At 42.2% G+C, this 22,867-nt stretch overlaps 1 protein-coding gene across 1 annotated transcript in view; it reads left to right on the top strand.

The window, feature by feature from the left end:
• Window positions 1-8,365: 8,365 nt before the first annotated feature.
• Window positions 8,366-22,867, top strand: part of APEM9 (3-phosphoinositide-dependent protein kinase-1) — a 35,055-nt gene continuing 20,553 nt past the window's right edge. Inside the window, exons 1-3 of the mRNA XM_087375836.1 lie at window positions 8,366-8,574; window positions 8,868-9,068; window positions 11,026-11,103. Of these exons, the coding sequence (XP_087231962.1) occupies window positions 8,450-8,574; window positions 8,868-9,068; window positions 11,026-11,103 (404 nt within the window). The 5' untranslated portion in view covers window positions 8,366-8,449. The remainder of the gene's footprint in view (window positions 8,575-8,867; window positions 9,069-11,025; window positions 11,104-22,867) is intronic.

Here is a 22,867-nt window from a genome sequence, read left to right as displayed (position 1 = left end):
TGCTTGATTGAGAAAGAATAGAGGATGCAAAAATTTATAGGTGGAAAAAAAAAGAGTCATGTTATTTCAACAAAGCGCAAGAGGATTGAAAATCTATAGTTTTAATCCTAATGGGAAGATCTATATCCAAAGTCTTAGATTTAATGTATGTTATACATATAGGTGCCTAATGAGGAAGGATCAAGCAAAATCTTCAAAAAAGTGAAGATACACTACATGAGATGGGGATGCATGATGGCATTTTCAATTGCCTTTCCATTGTCTTTTGGATTTATGCTAGGTACAAAATATTCTTATAGGTTTCCCTTGTATAGCACCTAGAAGCTTTCATAGCCATATACATATTTTCATAAGATAGTTTATCACATACACATTTTATTATCAATATTGAAATATTCTTGCTTATTGCTTGACTGTATATGGAACAATTACTAAGCAACTATCTAAAACTAGTCATTAATTTTGCCTATTTGTCTCAACTCTAATCTACATTATAAAATCCCATAAGGTGTGGTCTTTGGCTTGTATCTTTTAGATATTAAAATTCATTCTCTAATGTACCATTGAGATGTATTCTTACATGGGTTTTCCATGAATTGATTGACCAAGCCCATTGCATAATTGTCTTTGGTCTAGCTACAATCAGATAAATCAAGTGCCCACTGCTTCTCAATACAATTAGTATCCCGAAACTATTCCCTGTAAATCTAAATGTGACATGTTTCAATTGAAGTGATAACAAGTTTGCATTTTGTCATATCAAACTATTTAAATATTTGATCTATGCATCTTCTTGGGTTGAAAAATATATATCTCTTGATTTGTTGATATCAACATCCAAAATATAGTGCAATTCCCCTCTCATATCGAATTGCCTAAATAAATATGCCTTGAATGTTCTATCATCTCCAGACTATTGCATGTTATAATTAGATAATTGACCTAGATTTCAATGATTCTTAGGTCTTTATCTTTCAATCCATGCTCATGTTCACTTTTGAAATCCTTTGAATTGAAGTGGAGACGCATGTTATAATTAGATAATTGACCTAGATTTCAATAATTCTTAGGTCTTTATCTTTCAATCCTTGCTCATGTTCACTTTTGAAATCATTTGAATTGAAGTATCAGTTATCACTCTTGTTGTACCAAGCTCTTGGAGTGTGTTTCAAACTAGAAAGTGCTTTCTTAAGTTTGCATGCCATATGTTCTTTTCCTCTCACCCCAAATCTTGGTGGCTTTTTGACATTCATTTGATGAACATGCAAGTCTAGAGTACATGTAGTCCTTGAAATACTAGATCCATTTAGGGGAATCCTATAAGTTACAAAACTTATGCAACTACACTAGTGCTTGATGCTTGAAATACCAAGCAATTTTTGGTGATGCAGAAGGGAAAATTGATTACATTAATCAAATGATATGAGGGAAGAGTTCTCGAAACTAATTCATAGAAAAGATTGCTTGCCTCAATTGCATTAATAGGATGATGTGAGGGAGGAGTTCTCAAAACTAATTCAAGGAAAAGAGCCTACCTCCATTGTATTCTCCTTAGCCCACCATCCTAAGTAGTTGAGAATCTGTAGGTTATGCCCTCCTTCTTGGGATGCATTGCAACAGTAGGATTTGAAGATAACATTGGATCAAGGGTTGAATCCACACCTTTTGTTAAAACTTTTTACATTCAAAGACTAGGCTTGCTACAAAATATGCATGATAGTTGTGAAACAAAAACTATTATAAATTCTTTTGGTCATCCCTATGATTTCTATAAAGACTTAGCAAACATAATTTATATAAAGGGTGAGGTGGTAATTACGTTTCTAAATAGGGATGAAAATAGTGCTCATGTGAGTGGGATTTAGGAAACCATAGCAAGAAATAGGCAAAACTTTATGTAATTTACAACTTTATGCCTTAACTCAGTGTGAATCATACTTTTAATAATATGGTCATTACTAATGTTACAATTACTCATAATGATCCTTACATGAGGCATGCCATCCATGTTGACCACCTCTCCTACTAAATTAGGAAATGAAGGAAGAGGAGGGACTTAACTCACCACCCAAAAAGTGGCTCCAATGGTGGGAAGAATCCAATAGACTCGAGGTAGCCCAATAAACTGAATGAAAAGAGAAGTATCATCCCAATATTCCTTCACCAGATCAAATCCCAAGGTAAAAGAATGGATAAAAAAGATTTTAATGCTAAAGGCTAGAGGGCTAGCCACTATAACTACAAAGGAAGTCTCTAGGGAATCGACAACAGAAGATACCTTTGCCCAAAACTTGAACATCTTATAAGTGTGTAGAGAGGTAAGAAAGAAGGGATGTGTTGTTCCTCTCTCCACATTTGTAGCAATTCACTGACTTCCTTTCTTGGATACACTCAAGATTTGAAGGCATATTGGTTCTATGATCCAGATGCAAAGACTATAGTGGCCAATTGACACATGGTATTTGCAAAACAACCACACTTAGTGGAGGAACGAGGTCCATCTACTCTATTGTCAACACCCAAACAAATAATGCACCAAGTGCCCCATCCACCTGTCATATTTCCTCTCAAGGACGAGGAATTTTTGGAGAAAATGAAGACTATCACATGCCACAGTTGTTATTGCACTACAGGAAGAGCCACATCCAAAGTGGGCATAATAGCTCTTTGATGAGTGCAATCTACTATATGAGATGCCAAAATCTTTAATAGATGGACCATGTAGATGAAGGAGAATAGTGAGTCAAAGAAGAGCATCTGATGTCACTATCAACATGGCCTTGATGGTGGTTGAGATCATGACAATAGTGAAGGAGCCAGTCACATTTTGCAAAGCCTTAGTAAATCCAAAGTGGAAAGCCATGATGCACTCTACATATGATATCATCATCAAGAACAACATCTGAGAGCTGGTTGACCAATTACCGAGTAAGAAGGTAATCTATACCAAATGGTTTTGGAAAGCTAAGGCAAATGGTCAAATGAAAACATACAATTCTAGGTTGGCTGTGTAAGGGTTTTCACAGGCTGAGGGTTTGAAATGGTGAAGGAGCCAATCACCTTTGGCAAAGCCTTATTATATCAAAAAAGGAAAGCCATGATGTAATCTATGTATGATAGCCTACTCAAATCCCAACGCATTTCATGGTGGATTTTGTGATGTGGATCAAGGCACGCCATGTTGCACACAGGCCTGCATAGTGCGCAACGCAAGCAGAGACGACAGAAACTACACGAAGGGGGGGGATAATTATTAGAAGCTCTTATTAGAAATTAACTCAAAGAGAATGGGATAGCAGGGAGCCCCCTAGTAATCTTGTTGTCTCTTTGTGTCCTCGACGATGTCATGCTGATGTCAACAAGCTACAACATGGCAGGTCCGTATAGTCAAAGGATCACTACTCTGATACCACTTGTCACGAACTGATTGGAGAATGCACATGTATGAAAGAATGATGCATAATGTGAGAAGCATTGGCTCTCCAAAATGGGGTGGAAGGAGTGCCCACGTGAGTATATTTTTGCTATTAACAACTAGAATGCTCATGCAATCCACATATCACATATGAATGCCTAATGGCTCATGCTCACACTCTATGCATATGAGAGGTCACAACCTCTCATGTCTCTTGGGATCCATCCCTTGGGCATACCCCATTATTCTACCCTTAGCCTATGACACTTTATGCCTACCATTTATTAATGCATACCCATGCATTCCTAGCCATTCCTATCCTAGGACCTAGATGTGTGAGTGCTCCATTTATATTAATCAATTAACATATCCAATACATTGTCAATATGGCATTTAGCCATTTAAACCTACCTAGCCTACCTTCTAATTATTACAATTGATCATCTAGCCTAATACATTCTAGGCTTAAAAATCATTTCATGACACAGCACGACACATATTTTCATATTTATATGTGCATATTTTTGAGTTTGACATGCATTGTTTCATATTTTAAGATCTAGACACAAGTAGAGACACCATTTTTATATGTTTAGATTACATGGTTCTACTTTTGACATGCATTATTTCAATTTGCATGTATGCCCTTCTATATGTTTTATATACTAACTTGTCCTTTTTTTTCATAGATTTCTAAAACCTACGTGTACTTCACAGTGAGAAAGCTACTAGAGGTTGAATGTCTTGAGCATGAGGTCATGTTCTTTAAAGGCCAACATAGAAAGTAAATTTTTCATTAAGAATAGTTTAAGGACATGTCTTTGGAATGAAAATGTTACTTCTTATATTTGCAAGTCCTCGTGGATCCTCGGCATTGCCTCATCCATCTCTGGTTTCTTCATTGTTGATACAAAGATTGTATTTATGTAAAATTCATGAATGAGTGCAATAGAGCTACAAAAAATACTTCTTCCAAATTTCACTCTCTAGTTGAGTTGATTTACCATGCACACATCTAATTGTCTTCAATTTTCATATGAAGTTTTAAAAAAAATGAATAGCCAACTTTTATTTCACTAGTAGTCAACCCCAAGAAGAATAGACCTTGTAAAAATTTTGGCTAATTAGAAGGGCATACTGCTCATAGCCCACAAGTTAGAGATGAACATAAGAAAATAGCAAGAACACCTAGAATACAAGTGCCAAACAATGAGTCAGGCTTGGACACTACCATACTAAGATCCAAAAGAAGGGTTTTCATCTCCATCAATATCACACAAACTCTGAACCCAAAAAAAATGCACAATGAAAAACTAGCAAATTATGAGTTATCTAGACTGCCATCGACACCACAAACCTAAGATAAGGCCAACAACCCATCAAAGTCAAGGGGAGATGCCTAGTCGCATCAAAAGAGCTAAATTTCCCGTTGCCTTCATTGAAAACCAAGCCATCAAACCAAAATGTACAGCAATCTCGAGATGCTTCTAGACATGCCTTACCCCAGGACATTCCCAAAATGATGTTTTACTTGCTCCTGGGTAGTCTCCAATAGTGACTCGCATGTTGTGGGGATCTTGCAGGAATGCCGATGGAGTACTCCTCCAATCTACTCTAGGTGGAGAGCAATGCATGCAAATGTCATCCACTAGTGTCACTCTAGCGATTCCCGCTTGTTGCGATCATGAATCCATAAGGAGAAGAAGAGGGAGGGGAGAGGGAAGTGGACAACCATAGTCTATCTAATTCAACAACTCACATCTTAGTATCACCCTATACCTTGACTAACAGAGCATTGCCACTGATCAACAGAAGTAGGATTCCCTACTATAGCAGACAAATCTCCTGAAAACTTATGCGATATGTGAAAACTCCGTGACAATGTTCCCTTGGGCATCTTGAATTCTAGCCACCGACTCCCTCTGCAACTTTCTCTTGGCTGACTATAAAAATAGTTTAGAGTGGCAATTTCCAAATTCTAGCCAAAGTTCCCTTCTCAAAACATGAGAGTGCTCCACTTTCTCCAACTCAACTAATTTTATGGCGGCTTCAACTTCCACAAGAAGAGTAGTGGCATAGCAATCTTTTGGGGCTGACTTAATGGCAAGATTTAAGCTTTCCTTCTTGGTGACAAACTTCCATGAAGGATCTAGTTGCACTCCTTCCATCTTCTAAGGATCCATAGAACGATCTTGCTTCGCACACTCTTTCTGATCATCCCACATGCAACATGCAATTCCAAGTCCTTGCTCCAAATGATGAGCCCAATCTTCTGGAGGCACAGTCTTGTAAAGATCTTTCGAATTGGGCTACATGTCACCTGAGGCAACTTGTCTCTTCTCTAGATGAGAAGATGGTACCTCACTCGGGCTAGATTCAGCATCACCATGAACCAACTTGGTATTTTGAGGTCTTTCACAACATAATGACCCGTTTTCTTATAGAGGAAACATTGCATTTGGAAAAGGCCCAAATCACATTGGTTCAGCTTATCGCCATTCGAAAAAGCCAACTCAACCAAATTAAGCACTATTTGGCTACAATCCCAAAGGATCCATGGCTTTCTAACCCCGAACTCTTTCCTCGCCGAGGGTGGAATAAGCAAGATCTCCCCCAAAGTAGAAGCTAATGTCTCAAGACCACTACCTAGCCATACAGGCAGGCAGAGGAACTCAACCTACATCAAGCAATTATGATAGGGAAACTTGTCAACATAAAAAATGGGACTCCATGGCACAACCTAACAACAGCTCCTGTAAAAAAAAAAGAACGCCCGACCATTCATTTCGTATAGCTTCCGAAGTACAACATAGGAGAAAGAAACCTCTACCAACAAACTTAGCCACAAAAGTTGAAGAGGGTAGATCACAATTGTACACAAGAAACTGATTAAGCTCATCGATGTCACTCTCCTTGTAAAGAAAAGATAGAGAGCTCCTCTTGATAGCCTTACCAACTAGAGCTTAACAACTTCCAGAGGGATCTCACCCCCAATCTAGGAGTCCCCTCCTCTCATCCACCTCTAGCTCGCCAGGCCACAACTCCTACTTAAGCTTCATGATCTTCAAGGGATGTGAAACCACTCAAGAGCTTGTGAATTAGAGCCTCAGCATATGACAGAGTGACATTCGATTTATCCTCCTATCCGTCCACCGACTTCATCTTCACGTTGGTAGTTCTATCTGCACATTCCACCGCCTTGTATGCCCCCTCGACTAGTCTCGTCCTAATTCTAGCAGTCGGATCACTCATAAGCTTCTTCTTGAGATCTACATGAGTCATTTGCACACATGTCTCTTGCACCCCCTACTAGATAACTCATCCTAATTTGATAACAATGAACCTTGCATGCGTAGCTCTCAAGAATGCTCTCCACCGAGAAGATGCCAAGAGAAAAAACATCGTCTCTAGCTTGTTGACAAAATCTTCGTATAAAGTTACCAATGCATTACTTGTTAGCCTTTTGGATGTGGGGTAAAGCAACCCCATCATGCCTAGAGCAAGCATCTATAATTTGCAAGTGTAGGGTATTTGAAGAAGCATCTATAGAAGAAGTTATCTAGTTGATGATGGAAATTGCAAGTTTAGTGTGTGAATCTTATCATTATTAACGTGCCAAGGTTCAAGCTTGCATACAAGACTGAGTATAGAGTAGTTATGCATCTTATATGCTTTGGTGCATTGATGGCACCATTCTCATTGGCTTAAGCACATGCAACAGAGATGGTCGCACAATGTAGAGTGTTCCATAGGAAACACTTTTCTCAGAAAATCACAAAACTTGGCGTTTTTAATTTTTGAAAGGGTTTGCAAAATGTTCACCTAAAATATATCTAAATTGACTAAGATTTACTTTAGTAGCCATCTGGCAGGATATCATCTTCACCTTGCGCACCATTTGGGAGCATGGTACTCCAAGCTCAAGAGTGACTGTCGAGAGGCGAGAGCACTTCTGTCAGACATGGCCGGCAGGAGTTTTCTACGCCCTTTTCGTGAGGGGGTATTCATTGGGCATACTGACCACCAACATGGTTACTAGCTCTTGTTTCGGAGTCTCTATAGGTGGTGTACTGTGAGATTTAGAAACGGATGGTTGCTCTTATAGCTGGCAACCACTTCTTAGATTTTCATCGACAGCTCCTATTGGAAGCTAGTTGTAGGGTTTTTCAAGCATTAATAGAATCTACTTCTTCTTGCCAAAAAAAAACAAGGTGAATCGTATTCAATGGGTCTGCTCAACGAGGAGGAGAGAAACAAGGAAGAGTGCATGACCAAAAAAGAATGACGCTAACTACTACTAAGAAAAGCTAGCCAATCAAAAAATTAACGAACAACAATTAAAAAATTACCTAATTTCATGTCTGTTGGATCGATTTCATTACGAAGACCTCCCCTTCTACGAGGGCAGGCCAAAAAGGTGAATAATAATAAATCATTCATAAGGCCTGCCGGAGATCCAAATAACAAAAGAGGGCGGAGATGATGAATTGAAAGGGATGAGAGAGAGAGAGAGAGAGAGAGAGAGAGAGAGAGAGAGAGAGAGAGAGAGAGAGAGAGAGAGAGAGAGAGAGAGAGAGAGAGAGAGAGAGAGAGAGAGAGGCCCTAAAAATGTGGGACACATAGAGGCCCTGAAAATGTGGAGGAGAAAAATAGCAAATAAAGTTGAATACATTCAAGAGGCCTGCCCAACCGGAGTAAGGCGCATGGAATTTAGGAAATAATTTAATAAATAGCGAATTTCGCTTCTCCAACCTAGCCTGGTGTCAATAAGGCATCCACGATCCACGTGGAAGGCCAAAAAGGCCATTTTCACTTTTGAATCTCCTTAGCCTTCACTTAGCCTCTTTGTGGGAGGCCAAAAATTGCCTAAAATTTTGGGGACAAAAAATTTGTGAGAAAGTGCACAATAAATCCAAGAGCAAAGCATAAAAAGCAAATGCAAGCTTGTAAGGTTGGTGTGCCACCTTTGGGTGTGTGGGAAGCAACAACAAGGTGTGTTGCTTCATATATCCAAGGAACACTGTCTCTCTTCTCATGATCATGGCATCTTCCTCTGCTTCTCCTTTCCTCGATCGCCTTCGCCCTTCCCCAGCATCTACCACTGCTTCCTCCTCTTCTTCCAATCATCACCTCTGGAATGACATCGACCTTGCTGAAAGGTTTTTTCTTCATTCTCTCTCCCTTTTCCCAAGCACCGTTGCAAAACTTTTGATTCATTGTACTTTTCTCTGTAAAAATCAAGGCCTTGTCATTCTCTCTCCAATCACAAGTACAAAACTTTGGATTCGTTGTATTTTTCTCTGTAAAAATCAAGGCTTTGTGCCTGGGGAATGCCCCAATTTTGCTCTTTCTTTGTATCCCTAGCGACTGGCTTCATCACGATGAACTGTCAAATCGCCAGAAGAACATCTATCTGAGACGACTTTTTCTGGGTTGTTTGCCGATTCCGCAGGTACTTGGTTTGTTCACAGTTTGAGGAAGCGGCAGCATTAGCCTCAACCGTTCTAAGGAAACTGGGTCTTGATGATACCATTACGCACCCACTACATCTTGCTTCCCAGGGGACGGACGATAGAGCGGAATCAAACGAGGTCGACGACATGATAGAGTCAGCAGCAATGGTGTTAATTCAAGCGTACAGCGAAACCAGCAGGTCGGCTTGTCTTCTCCATCAACATCATTTCCCAGTGAAATTTCAAAGATGATCAGGTCGTCCTCTGAATGCTGCTTGCTATTCTAAAAAGGCCAAAGAAAACTACATGCAGCAAGATTTTCAGCCTGGGATGCTTAATGTACATTGAATATATCAAAGTACTTTAATAGAACGGATGTGACAAGTCACTCCATGTTTTGATGAGCATAAACTAAATCTCTCTCTCTCTCTCTCTCTCTCTTTCTCTCCTCTCTCAATCCCAATGTAACGCATCAACAAATAGGCAAGATAACCTGCTGTAGATCTGGTGCAAGGCCTTCCTGCAGGGCTGACATGGCTGTACAGCAGTGTGTACGGTGCTGCTGGACAGTTCCTTCAATGATATGGCGGCCTGCGTGGCTCCTTTGGTGCTAATGGGCTGCTGCTATGGTCCACGTGTGTGGATCTAACCCTGGCTCAGGGTTTGGCGGCCCTTAAGTCTTCCCTGTGGTTGTCACGCCCTCACAGGATCTAATCCTACGGGAACCATGGTCTACAACACCGCAACTATGGCCCTGGCACTCCCTCTATAGCTGCAAGGAAGAGTGCTCGCCAAGGAAAGTAGACAAGCGCCAAGAGAAGCGAAAAAGCAATCTTACTCCCACGGATAGCACTCTAGCCTGTCATTTGCTTGCCTGTCCGTAGCGTGCACATGAGATACTCCCCTTCCTCAAAGAGCTCACTCCTGAGCTCATAAAGACTAGTCAACTTGCTAGAAACAACTCACTATTGGTCGAAACCAATAGGCTCAAGGACAATCCTACCAAGAGTTCGACCTGCTCAAAAACATCACATGAGCATGAAGTCCTTGTCAAAAAACAAAATCTTTGTCACATGAACGAACTGGCAACTCTACTCTGACAATGATACCAATACCTAAGGTAGGCACATGCTACCATTACCCAAGGTAAGCAACAATTGTTCTAAAGAGTTGTGCCAAAAATATATGTCATCTCACTCGCTTGCTTTAATCTTAATGGGCTGATTGCAAGTCCACAAGGCTCACGGTTCATTGTTTGGTTTTCCTTTATGGCATCCTTGGAAACAGCTTATGAAAGAATTCAGCAGCAGTAGTAGAAGGTTGTAAATCTGTTATTGTTTTAAAAGGAGACACTCGAATTTGGATTATAGACACTTTGGGCCTTCGATGAGGCTTTCTTTCAGACCATGTTTTTGATGATGCAAGTATTTCAATCTTGTGGGTTAATCTGTGATCATTCTACAGTCTAGTCTATGACAATTCTTGCTCCAAGGGCTCCCCTTAGGTTAACTTGATGAATTCGGTATGTGATTTGAGCTGTGATCATTCTACAGTGTAGTCTATGCCAGGTTCTTGCTCCAAGACTAAGTTATCACAAATTAGTCCCCTTCGATGAACTTGATGATCTGCATACAACAAAAAAACCCCTTGTTGTTGCGTATTTTACAATCTGACGCAAAAAAAAAAAGCTTGTGGCACTTTCAAAAGAGAATGATTCAAGTTAGTGAGTATAGTTTCATCAAGGAACTAGCTTCCATATATTGTATTAGTATTGAGAAGTTATGTTGGCAAGAACTTGGGACTCTTTGTTCTGACAAATAGGCTACTACCTCTCCACAAACTAGCAATAAAAAAGTAAAAGTGACTGTAAAAATAGTTTCGAGTATAGTTTCATCAAGAGGCAAAGTCCTATTTTCAATAAGATTCTTCATTTTCTTTGGCAATGAGAACTGAAATTGTAAATATTTTTTCCTTCTGCATCTCAATTTGGCTTGGCGTTCATCTAAAGAGTTAATTTAAAACATGTGTGTACTAAGTTCCAAACATGAAAATTTCGAATGCCTGTTTCTACTTTCCTTTGCTGTTCATTGTTGCAAATTTTTTACAGCTGTAAACCTGTCAGCAATGCTATAATTTATTTGTATACGTTTTGTGCAGATCAAGCGAGATTTTTGAGGTGTTGGAGACTGCCTTTGGTTGTGTTGCAGATGTTCCACCGTCTATTTTCTTGGCTGGGTAAAGTTTTACTGAAATAGCTGCATGCGTGTTTTTGAGAAGCCTAACAACTGCCCAAGGATAGTGCTTAGCATTTGTGTGCATTAAGTGGAGTGTGTTCTTCATTGGTGGGCCCAAGTGCCACATCATCAAGCATTCAGAAACTTGTAACTAGACTAGGACTCGAAGGTTTGAGGTAGGACAATTTTAGAAGTTTTCCTTGTAGCAATTTATTTTTTTTCAAAGAATCTTGTAGCAATTTCTAAAGGAAGATGGATAGCAACATACACTCAACTGATATGGTCTACACCCACTGTTGGGTGCTGATGACGTCAGTGGAGATGTCATAGTAGCTAGTCCCTGCTATGCGTGATGGAGTTTATGGTTTTCAATCTTATGAGTGACTATCGTGAGATTGAAACTGCACTATGTTGTGTTTTTAGAGGATGAGTTTGGGAATGTTCCTAGATTCATCTAGGTATATACACTGGACTGATATGTCTCTTTATCAGCTGATACGATTGAGGTGAATGGGTTTAAGTGATGTATGTATGGAGGTGTGGGTGTATACATACATACATATGTGTATACATATACGTTTGTATTTATTTATCTACACACACACACACACACACACACACACACACACACACATATATATATATATATATATAGAGAGAGAGAGAGAGAGAGAGAGAGGGAGAGCATGCATGGCAGTACATGTGCCATAATGACTCAATGAGGTCTAGCCAACTCTCACGAGCATGCGAGTACGTGCAGCTTCTAGAAATGTGACTAGTTTGTGCTTCAATCAAGACCCTAGATTGTGCTTGTATACATGGCTGCAGGTCGTATTGACGAGTCTCGAGGAGTGATTTTGCATCCATCTGATGAGAGTGAGTGTGGAAGCATTGTTGGAAACAAATGCATACGCCTTTCCTAATCTAGCTTTTTTTTTGGCAAAGCAGAATCACAATCTGTTAGAAATGATCACAACAGAGGGTATCCTGCAGAGAGAGTGCCCCAGGAATTACATGCGGAAGTGTTTAACTACGGAATCCTAAACTTCTTTCCTTATGTGTACTTCAAAAACATGTGTGTGCGCGCGCGTGTGTGCAAGCCAGTATCCAAGAGAGATACAGCATCCTATGGTGGGGAGGTGACCAACCCTATTCCAATACTTCCTCTCACCACCACATCTTGGCCCAATGCCAACCTATTGATGTCCCATGTTGTAGCAATCATTGCGGTGTCGATGTTGCTTCCTGGCTTTTCATCTAGTGGCTCTTGCTCCACCAAGTCTGGTTCCGCATAAGCACACGTCCCTGTACATAGGTCCATCTTTTGGCACCACCTCCTTCAATCACGTTTCCGCCTTCGAAGTCAAGCACTCCAAGTACCAGCATCCTTCTACTGTTCCCCATATGATGGGTGAACAGCCTGAAGTACTCTTGGCACCCTGCTTTCAGGGTCTGTTTCAATCTGTCCTCCATTTGGCAAGGTCTGCAACCAAATAACATACTCGGGAAATCAAATTCCAAGCACACATTCAGACCTTAAGTAACCATGTGTAGTTTGTGATGTCCCCCACTAGGTCACAACATCATCTGACTCTGAGTCCATAGGCCTTGTCAAAGAATCCCCCTCTATGTCAGTAATACCAGCCAAGCACCCAGATGGCTCCAAGCACTCATCATTGTCCATCACCTTCACAAAGGTTTCTGACTCGGGAGATGCCACCAAGAAAAGCTCCTTTGTGACCACCACATTGGATTTGACGACTCTGACTTTTAGCTGGCCCCCTTCTTTTGATTTGCAATCCTTAGCAAAATATCCTAGCTCATCACAGTAGAAGCATTTCTTCTCTTTCTTCCTCTTCTTCTTGTTTTCTTCATTTGAAGAGACTTACCCTTACCTTTGCCTTTGCTCTTGTCCTAAGCTATAAGGCTTTATCACTTGTTCTATCTAATTTCTTCTCTTGAGCAATGGTACTAGCTCCTCGAACATCACTGGCGCCGCTCTCTATCTTGCAATCATTGTAGTCACAAAACTAGTGTAGCTCCTGGGAAGCATGCCCTGTAGGCCATCTCTTGGTGGTTCTAGTGATGCCCTATAGACCATGGTGTGTGCCTTGTAGGCATAAATATAGGCACTTGTAGTGTTAGTGCCTTTTAGGCCACATAGGACACTTAGTCCTATGTGACACCTAGGACACTTAGTCCTAGGTCTAGGTACAAGTACCTTGTACTTTTTTTTTTCTATTATCCTAGTTGACGTGACGGCAAACTCTATCGACTCTTTGTATTCTCTCTTTTGCCCATTCGATCCTACAGTGGTACCAAAGCTAGGCTCGACTCGTCTTCCTGCCCCCGGACTCCATGTTGTCTCTGTCCGTACTGGGTGATGTACTTGCATCGTACAGATCCGTACTTGCCATCGTACTTGCATAGTACAACTCTCGTATTTGTGCCACCGTATGTTAGACTCCGTACACAATACTTGTTACGTACTTGTGCCGTACTTGTCCGTTTCGTACCAGAGCCACTGTACATGCGCCGCCATACAGATCAGTACATGCATCGTTGTACTGACCGTTGTACTACACTATGTACATCTTTCGTACTTGCACGTGGGAGCCTCCGTACAACTGCCATACTTCAGGGTTTTGTACAACGGACACTATACTTCTTCCGTATGATCGTACAGGCGTACACCGTACATCGTACGGTGTACTTGATCCGTACAGTCACTGTACATTGTACTTGATTTCAATCACGTTTCCGCCTTCGAGGTCAAGCACTCCATGTACCGGCATCCTTCTACTGTCCCCCATATGATGGGTGAACAGCCTGAAGTACTCTTGGCACCCTGCTTTCAGGATCTGTTTCAACCTGTCCTCCATTTGGCAAGGTCTGCAACCAAATAACATACTCGGGAAATCAAATTCCAAGCACACATCCAGACCTTAAGTAACCATGTGTAGTTTGTGATGTCCCCCACTAGGTCACAACATCATCTGACTTTGAGTCCATAGGCCTTGTCAAAGAATCCCCCTCTATGTCAGTAATACCAGCCAAGCACCCAGATGTATCCAAGCACTCATCATTGTCCATCACCTTCACAAAGGTTTCTGACGCGGGAGATGCCACCAAGAAAAGCTCCTCTGTGACCACCACATTGGATTTGACGACTCTGACTTTGAGCTGGCCCCCTTCTTCTGATTTGCAATCCTTAGCAAAATATCCTAGCTCATCACAGTAAAAGCATTTTTCTCTTTCTTCCTCTTCTTCTTGTTTTCTTCATTTGAAGAGACTTATCCTTACCTTTGCCTTTGCTCTTGTCCTAAGCTATAAGGCTTTATCACTTGTTCTATCTAATTTCTTCTCCTGAGCAATGATACTAGCTCCTCGAACATCACTGGCGCTGCTCTCTGTCTTGCAATCATTGTAGTCACAAAACTAGTGTAGCTCCTGGGAAGCATGCCCTGTAGGCCATCTCTTGGTGGTTCTAGTGATGCCCTATAGACCATGGTGTGTGCCTTGTAGGCATAAATATAGGCACTTGTAGTGTTAGTGCCTTTTAGGCCACATAGGACACTTAGTCCTAGGTCTAGGTACAAGTACCTTGTACTTTTTTTTTCTATTATCTTAGTTGACGTGACGGCAGACTCTATTGACTCTTTGTATTCTCTCTTTTTCCCATTCGATCCTACAGTGGTATCAGAGCTAGGCTCGACTCGTCTTCCTGCCCGTGGACTCCATGTTGTACCTGTCCGTACTGGGTGTTGTACCTGTGTCGTACAGATCCGTACTTGCCATCGTACTTACGTAGTACAACTCTCGTATTTGTGCCATCGTATGTTGGACTCCATACACAATACTTGTTACGTACTTGTGTCGTACTTGTCCGTTTCGTACCAAAGCCACCGTACATGCGTCGCCATACAGATCAGTACATGCATCGCCGTACTGACCGTTGTACTACACTACGTACATCTTTCGTACTTGCACGTGGGAGCCTCCGTACAACCGTCATACTTCAGGGTTTTGTACAACGGCGTACAAGGTCATATTCAGGACATAGGTATTTTTTGGGGCTTCCAGTTCTTTTCACCTTCTTTGGTTGCAATTTCTTGCAAGAACATTGGGGCTTTGGAGTTTGGTTTGCAATTTCTTGTTTGTTTGTAGTACATTGGGTCAGATTGCAGGACATTGAGTCACTTTTGTAGGACATCGAGTCAGATTATCATACATTGGGTCAAATTTCAGCAAATTTTGGGGCTTTTCTGCATTTGCCCTCTTTTTGGCCTATTTGCCCTCATTAAATTTGGGGCTTTTGCCAAATTTGTTGTTTTTGCAGTGAACATTGCCTACCACAGTCACATTTGGGTCAGATCTGCATTTGTTTTTTGATTTGGGTTGGAAATTTGCAGATATTTGCTGTCATTTTTTGGACAGCCAGCTCTTTGCAGTGATAGCCTTGAGGCTTCTGGGTTTTCAGGTCTTTTTCAGGGTATCACATTTGCTATGGCTGGGAACAATCAAGATCTATTTGGCGTTCTTCGTGAAGATGATAAGTTGGATGGCACCAGCTATCCGCTGTGGTCTTATCTCATGAAACATATTCTTGTTGCAAAGCATCTGTGGAATATTGTTTCTGGGGTTGATCTGAGGCCAGCCAATGCTACAGTGGTTGCCTCTACTGCTGGTCCCTCTACAGGGGGTACTCCTCTTGATGCCTCATCCTCTAGCGCTCCTGTTGTTGCTCTTCCAACTCAAGAACAGTCAAGATGGGATGCAAGAGATGCAAATGCACATTCATGTATTGCTTTATCATGCAAGAGAATCATTATTCCACACATCCGGTCTTGCAGGACAGCAAAGGATGCTTGGGATAAATTGGCTTCTCTCTATCAGATTCGCAATGAAGCTCGTGTTGCATATTTGAGAAGGCAATTACAGGAAGTCAGTATGAATGAAGGTGACTCTATGGATGCATACCTGACAAAGGTCAAGGACCTCATGGAACAACTTGCCAACATTGATGAGGTGGTGCCAAATTCACAGCTTGTCAGTACCACATTGAATGGACTGCCAGATACATATCAAGGGTTTGCTACAACCCTTCGATTAGTGGCCATGGGTAATCCAGACCACTATTCTTTTGATCAGCTAGTTACTTTGCTTTTGCAGGAAGAGCAAATTCGAGCTAATAGACAGGCCATTATTCCTGATCATGCATTTGCTTCACAGCAGACAGGAAGAGGCAAGGCTTCCAAGCCTATGGGCAAGCCAAAATCTGCACATAGCAGCTGCAATTCCTCCCATGCATCGAAAAATACAGCAGATAAGTCGAAGAAGAAAAGATGCAACTATTGTTGCAAGCTTGGACATGACATTTCAGAATGCAGGAAGCACATTGCTTCAAAGAAAAAGAAAGCAGGATTTACAGTTAATGCCTCACATGCTATTGAATCCCATGAGCCAGCAGATGCTTCACATGCTCTCCAGGATGATTGGGCATGGGCTGTCCATTGCTCATTTGACCCCTCCAAAGCTGATGCACTCTTTACTACTAATGATGCTCAGTCTTGGTATTTTGATAGTGGTTCTTCCAAGCACGTCACATCTTGCAGACAGTTGTTTTATTCTTTAGCTGATGCACCTTGAGGGGGGACTGTCACATGTGCTAATAATGCTTCATATGCTGTAAAATGAATTGGAGATGTGCAGCTCACATCTATTTCAAGTCATCCTGTCACTTTGACAAATGTTCTCTTTGTGCCTGGAATTGAAGTCAACTTGATCTCAATTTCAGCAATTGCTACTTAAGGTTTGAGAGTGATTTATGATGGCTACAGATGCCTAGTTTATGATCTTTGTGATGACAATGCCATAGTTCTCACTGGCACCTTGCAAAAGGAGCTTTATCACCTTGATCATCACTCAGCTGCACTTTCTATTGAAGCATTTGCTATTTCAGATTCACAGCTTGCTGAAACTCATCTTTGGCATGAGAGAATGGGTCATCTCAAGCCAAAGACCCTCAAGTGCTTATAGGAAAGAGGTTTTCCTGTCCAAAGCTCCTCTGGCACTCTGCCATCTAGTCTTTTATTTGGTGACCTATTGATGAGGTGTACTGCTGTTTTTACAGCTTCAGCTCAAAAACCATGAGGTAAAGCAGCATGTGACATCATAGAGTGAGACTTCTCCTGTATGGTTCTATTCATACGCTCTGCAGTGCCATTTTGCGCTGGACTGTAAGGAGCAGTGAGTTCTCTTTTAATACCTCTAGCATCACAAAATGCATTGAATGCATTAGACATATACTCCCCACCGTTATCTGACCGCAAAGCCTTCAGTGTTCTGCCTGTTTGGTTCTCAACCATAGCAAGCCATTTCTGGAACACTGGAAAGACATCACTCTTCAATCGAAGAGGATACACCCACACCTTCCTTGTGGAATCATCTATAAATGTGACAGTACCGTGCACCTCCAAGTGAAGGACTAGGCATCTCACACACGTCTGTATGCACAAGCTCAAGTTGAGCATCTTTATGTCCTAATCTCCTTTTATGAGGACACTGTAACTGTCTACCATATATGCAGTGCTCACAAAACTTTAAATCAGAAAATTTAAGAGACGGTAAGTAGCCAAGGCGAGCCAATTGCTCCATTCCACTTATGCTCATATGTTCCATCCGGCTATGCCACATAGAAATATTCGGCAGCTCGGTGGCATGAATATCAGCATGATTACATACTTTAGCATGAAGAGTATACATTGTGTCAACCTTAGAGCCTCTGGCAACAACCAGGGCACCTTTGGTGACCTTCCAGAAACCATGACCAAAGCTGGTCACAAAACCTTCGTCATCCAACATGCCAGTAGAAATCAGATTTTTCTTGACTTCGGGTACATGCCTAACATTGTGAAGCATAAGCTGAGTACCATCAACAAATACAAGCCTGACATCTCCAACACCAACAATACTGCATGCATGATTATCCCCTAGAAAAACGACTCCATTACTGCCTGCTGCATATCTTACAAACAATTCTTTGTAAGGTGTAACATGGAATGAGGCACCTGAGTCAATGATCCAAGAGTGCATGTCTGCAAAATCTCCTGCATGGAGAGAATGAGCATCCAAAGTGGAGAGAAATAGAACCTCTCCCTCACTGTCATAACCGTGTGTAGAATGAAGCTCTTCAATCTTCACACTGCTCTTGCCATTGCTTACTGGTACAATTGCTTTTGCATCTGACGCATCAGTGTTTTTGGCTTTGTCTCTCTTATCATTTTTCAGTTTAAAGCACTGCTTTTTAGTATGTCCCTTTTTGCCACAGTAGTAGCACTCAACATCTTTGTTGGAGCGGGACTTGCTCCTCCCTTTTCCCCTTTCCTAAGATTTGCCTCTTTGCTGACTTCTCCCCCTTGCATTTAAGGCATTGTTAGGCTTTACTGCATCTTGAGCTTTCAGCTTCTGCTCTTCTTGCAAAATCAACCCTGTGATATCTGAAAAACTTATGAAAGTGTTTGCATTTGTTATAGTATGGTGAATGTATCCCAACTTTCAGGAAGAGAGATCAAGAGTGCCATACCCTTGGTTTCCTCATCCACCACATATTTTTGATTTGCAAGTTGAGTGACAATTGAATTAAACTCATTGAGATGTGCATCCATGGAGGTCCCTTCCTTCATCTTCAGATTGAAGAACTTGCGCAGCCAATATATCTTTGTGGCTATACTCTGCTGCTCATATGTGTCCTGTAGCTTTTTCCACACACCCCAGGCTGTTTTTTCACCATCCACATTCCAAACAACACTCTCATGGAGTGACAATTCAATTATGGACTTTGTTGACAGATCAGCTAGTGCCCAAGCATCATCAGATGTGCCAGTGGGCTTCACACCTTTGTGTATAATAGGAGCATGAAACTGCCTGAGAATTAGCACATTCAGGACCATCTTTTTCCACATTGGGTAGTTAGCAGCACCCTGCAACTTTTTAATATTGAGAAGAGAAGATTCCGAGGATGAAGCCATTACAATCAGCAAGAAATATAACCCACACTTGGGTGCCTGACTCCCTGCAAACTAAGTGCACAGATGCACTTGTAGTTGTGCTCAAAAGTTAATTCCTGCAATTTTCTCCCACTTAACAGTAAATACTGTCTGTTTCCTGCCGGCTGCAGATCCAGAAAAGCAATACTTAATGCATTAATTGATGCTCTGTAGTACAGTACAGCAGTACCTTGATTTGACACAATGTATGTCCCTGCTGTAACAGTGAAAACAGCACTGTTTTATGCACTTTAAACTTCAGTAAAATGACTGTTTACAGTCCAAAAATTGACTCCGGACAGTACCCGACTGTACTTTCTAGTACAGCAACAGAAATTGACTGTATAACTGTCCAAAACTGTCAGAATTAGACTTTCTCTTGCCTCTATAACTGTGTTACACAGTTTAGAACTTGAATGAGGCAAAAGCCTCTTGACTGGAAGCCAATTTTGAGGATTTTAGTGCATACACCGCTTTCCCAAAGCTCCACTGATCACATAAAGCATCTAGGTGTTTCCCCCAACACTGATATGCATAACAATGTCAAAAGCCCCAAATTTGACTAAAGTCAAACTTGGTCAAAATTGACCAAATCTGTAACAAATGTGAATGTACTTTCAGCAACAAATTACAGCATTTGTCCCACGCACAATAGCATCAAAAGCCCCTTGAATTGACAGCACATTCCGTGCATTAACACAGTATATGGCATCAATCTGCTATTGCTCACAAGGCATGTGACTGCACGTCCATTGACTTGCATCCAATAGCATATGCTGCATGTGTCTACACAGATCTGACCAATGCATACATAGTGCCAACACTGTGTACAATCATTGGCCAAGTGATAAGACCTGTCTCGAAATCAGGGCGAAGACGCTTGGCGGGAGGCGGGAAATGTGCGTTTGCTTCGCAAGATCAGGTAGGAGACGATGATGGCGGAGCTGCTGGCGCATGTGGCACTGGTAGCGCCGCTGCTGGCGCCTATGGCGCTGGTAGCGCCGCTGCTGCTGGCGCCTGGCGGCTTTGCTGGTGGCGCCGCTGGTGTCACTGGTGGCTGCTGGCCGCTGGCGTCGCTGGTAGCTGCTAGCCGTTGGCGTCGCTGGTAGCCTTGGCTGCTGGCGTCGTCGGTGGCCTTGGCGCTGGCGACGAACAGCCTCGAAGGCTGCTAGCGCTAGCAGCTGAAGGCGCTGCTGACAGCGCTGTCTGTAGGCTACCGCTGCTGTCGCCGTTGCCTAGCGATGGCAGTGCTGCTGACTGCCTAGCGATGGCTGTGGCGCTGCCTTGGCTGCTGGTAAGACCCACGTTTTGGGCACCCACACGAATAGGCAGCTGCTAGATAGGCGAGGATAGGGAGAGTGGCTCTGATACCAGTTTTGGAAGGGGAGAGTGAGAGCACACCGACACACACAAGCAGGATAAGACACAAGAAGTGTGGGGATAAAACGTATGTGTGTACCTCCCCTAGCACACAGTCAACCTTTTATATAAGGTTACAACACTAAGTACGGTGTACTCAGTGTACTTAACAAATAAAGTACTAAGTGTACTAGGGCAATGGAAAAGAAAGTGCTTCTCTGACTCCACCTCATGGCACTCACACAATGTGTAGATGCGATTCTCCCTTGTTATCTCCTGTGCACGCCCGCTCTCGATACGAAGCGGGTGCGATGACACATGTAAGTGCCCAAGGGCAATCTAGAGTGAATGTGGTAGGTGGATCTGGGTGTATCTTGGTGGAATGATGAAACCCTTTGCTAAAATGTGCAAGCAGTGGTCCTGATAGAAGCTGAGCTTCTCAGGGAGCTCTACCTGTGCTAGCCATGTCTTGAATGTGTGTAGCTATAGGTGATCCTCCCAGATGATTGGGTTGAATTTGTTGCCCCAGAACGGGATATATGGAGCATCATTGCTGTACTGAAGGGTGGCAAAAAAGCTAGGCTACTTGGTTGGCGATGCCACTAGTGATGGGAGTAGTTGTGATCACTCTACACTCGTTGCCCATGAGCTGCTCGAAGTGGATCTGTTTTTGGAGGTGATTGGCGAGCTGATGTACGGGCAGACCACTGTTGTTTGTACGAACTGTTACCAGCGTGATGGTAGTGGAGAAGATGTCTTTTTGCTGGTTTACATTAGCTTGAGAATGAGCTTCCTTTGATGCCTCAGAATGGCTATGCATTCACAAGCGCTTTTCAAACATGGCTCTTGGCTGTGAACTGTTTTTTTTTGGAGAGTAAATACAGGCAGAGAAATGCACGGTTGTTGTTATAAGAGAAATGCAGCTGTGGTTTCTTTTCCCCTTTTTTTTGCTTATGATCTTTTGGGAGTTGAGTGTTCCTATTAGATTGCTCCTAGTCAACCTTGTGTGAGTTTGTCTTGAGTCTTGTACATAGATACCTTGCTCTGGAACCTGATGCATTAGCTCTTCCTCCATGAGCTCTACACTGTTATCTAATCCCGTTGGAGACCCTGCTTCAGTTTGCCTCGTAGATGCAGTTGAGAAATGAATGATGATTTTATCTCTTGAGCTTGGGCCAGAGGTATTTGGTGTTTTCTTTGATGGTTTTCACAGAGGTTGTGCTATCCCTGGGTCATGGTGATTATTGGTCTCTGCTTTTGCGTGTGGTAGATGAAGAGTGGATGCTTGTGACGCTTCCTGATGAAGATCTTCCTGAGTGTATCCATCGTATGGAGTTTTGTGATGAAGATGATCTCAACTAAGTGGGTGTTTGTATTACTCGAGTGTGGGGCATCTTTGAGTGCTTACTTGTGTTGGGGTAAAGGCACTATGGCCACCCAAGTACAGTAGTCTACTATGAGATTCGTGGACGATACCATTGCCTTTTCAAAGACAGGTTCGAGGGCCTCTCCAGACGACACCTATACCCAAACCAGATGCTTGGCATCTTTTATTCACGAGTCAGTTCGACATAGAGATCGTCTTATCAGATCGAGGAGATAGGAGCAGGGGACCGTGCCCGGCCCCATCCCAGAGTACTATCACAGAGTTCTTCCAAGTAGAGCAAGTTGCTGTCACGATTAGCAGGAGAGGCAAAGACCCTGAGACCGAGACGCGACACACCAGGCAAAGGAGAGACTCACAGATCACACTCACTGACATCTCCTCTCTCTTCAGGCCTGGGAGGTAGCCGACCGAGGTTACAATGGCGCTCGTCAGCATCGTGTAGCGGCCAGGAGGACACGACAAGTTACTCATCCAAATAGCAGACATAGATCCATTACTGGCTTCCTGTCTGCACTACCTAGTCTGCCGTCGGGTGTATCTTGATGTTCTATATACCTATTGTATTGTATTGGATCAGCACATGAGGATGATGATGCCAGGATGGCAATTTAGATTTTTTGGTGGACATGTACTATGATATCCCTAACTATGTCTACACACTTTTCTAGCATGGGTTAGGATGCTCGCTTAGTAGCTCCACCCTTTTGCTCACTGTATAAGGTTTTTCTTCAGTCTCATAAACCCATCGGTCTTTACCAGACTTTCATAAACTTTCTTTCTTTCTCTTGGATCATTATCTATTTACTAGCTTGCTCACACACACACACACACATGCTTGGATCATTGTCTATTTACTGTCTATTTACTGGCTTGCACACACACACACACACACACACATGCTTGGATCATTCTTTCTTTCTCTTAGATCATTGTCTATTTACTATCTATTTACTGGCTTGCACACACACACA

Source organism: Dipteris shenzhenensis, chromosome 6, assembly GCF_047967505.1.
Source record: "Dipteris shenzhenensis isolate YYH24624 ecotype China chromosome 6, Dip_SZ_1.0, whole genome shotgun sequence".
Lineage (NCBI taxonomy): Eukaryota > Viridiplantae > Streptophyta > Polypodiopsida > Gleicheniales > Dipteridaceae > Dipteris > Dipteris shenzhenensis.
Note: the sequence above shows the minus strand (reverse complement) of the source record. Positions and strands in the feature narration are given on the sequence as shown.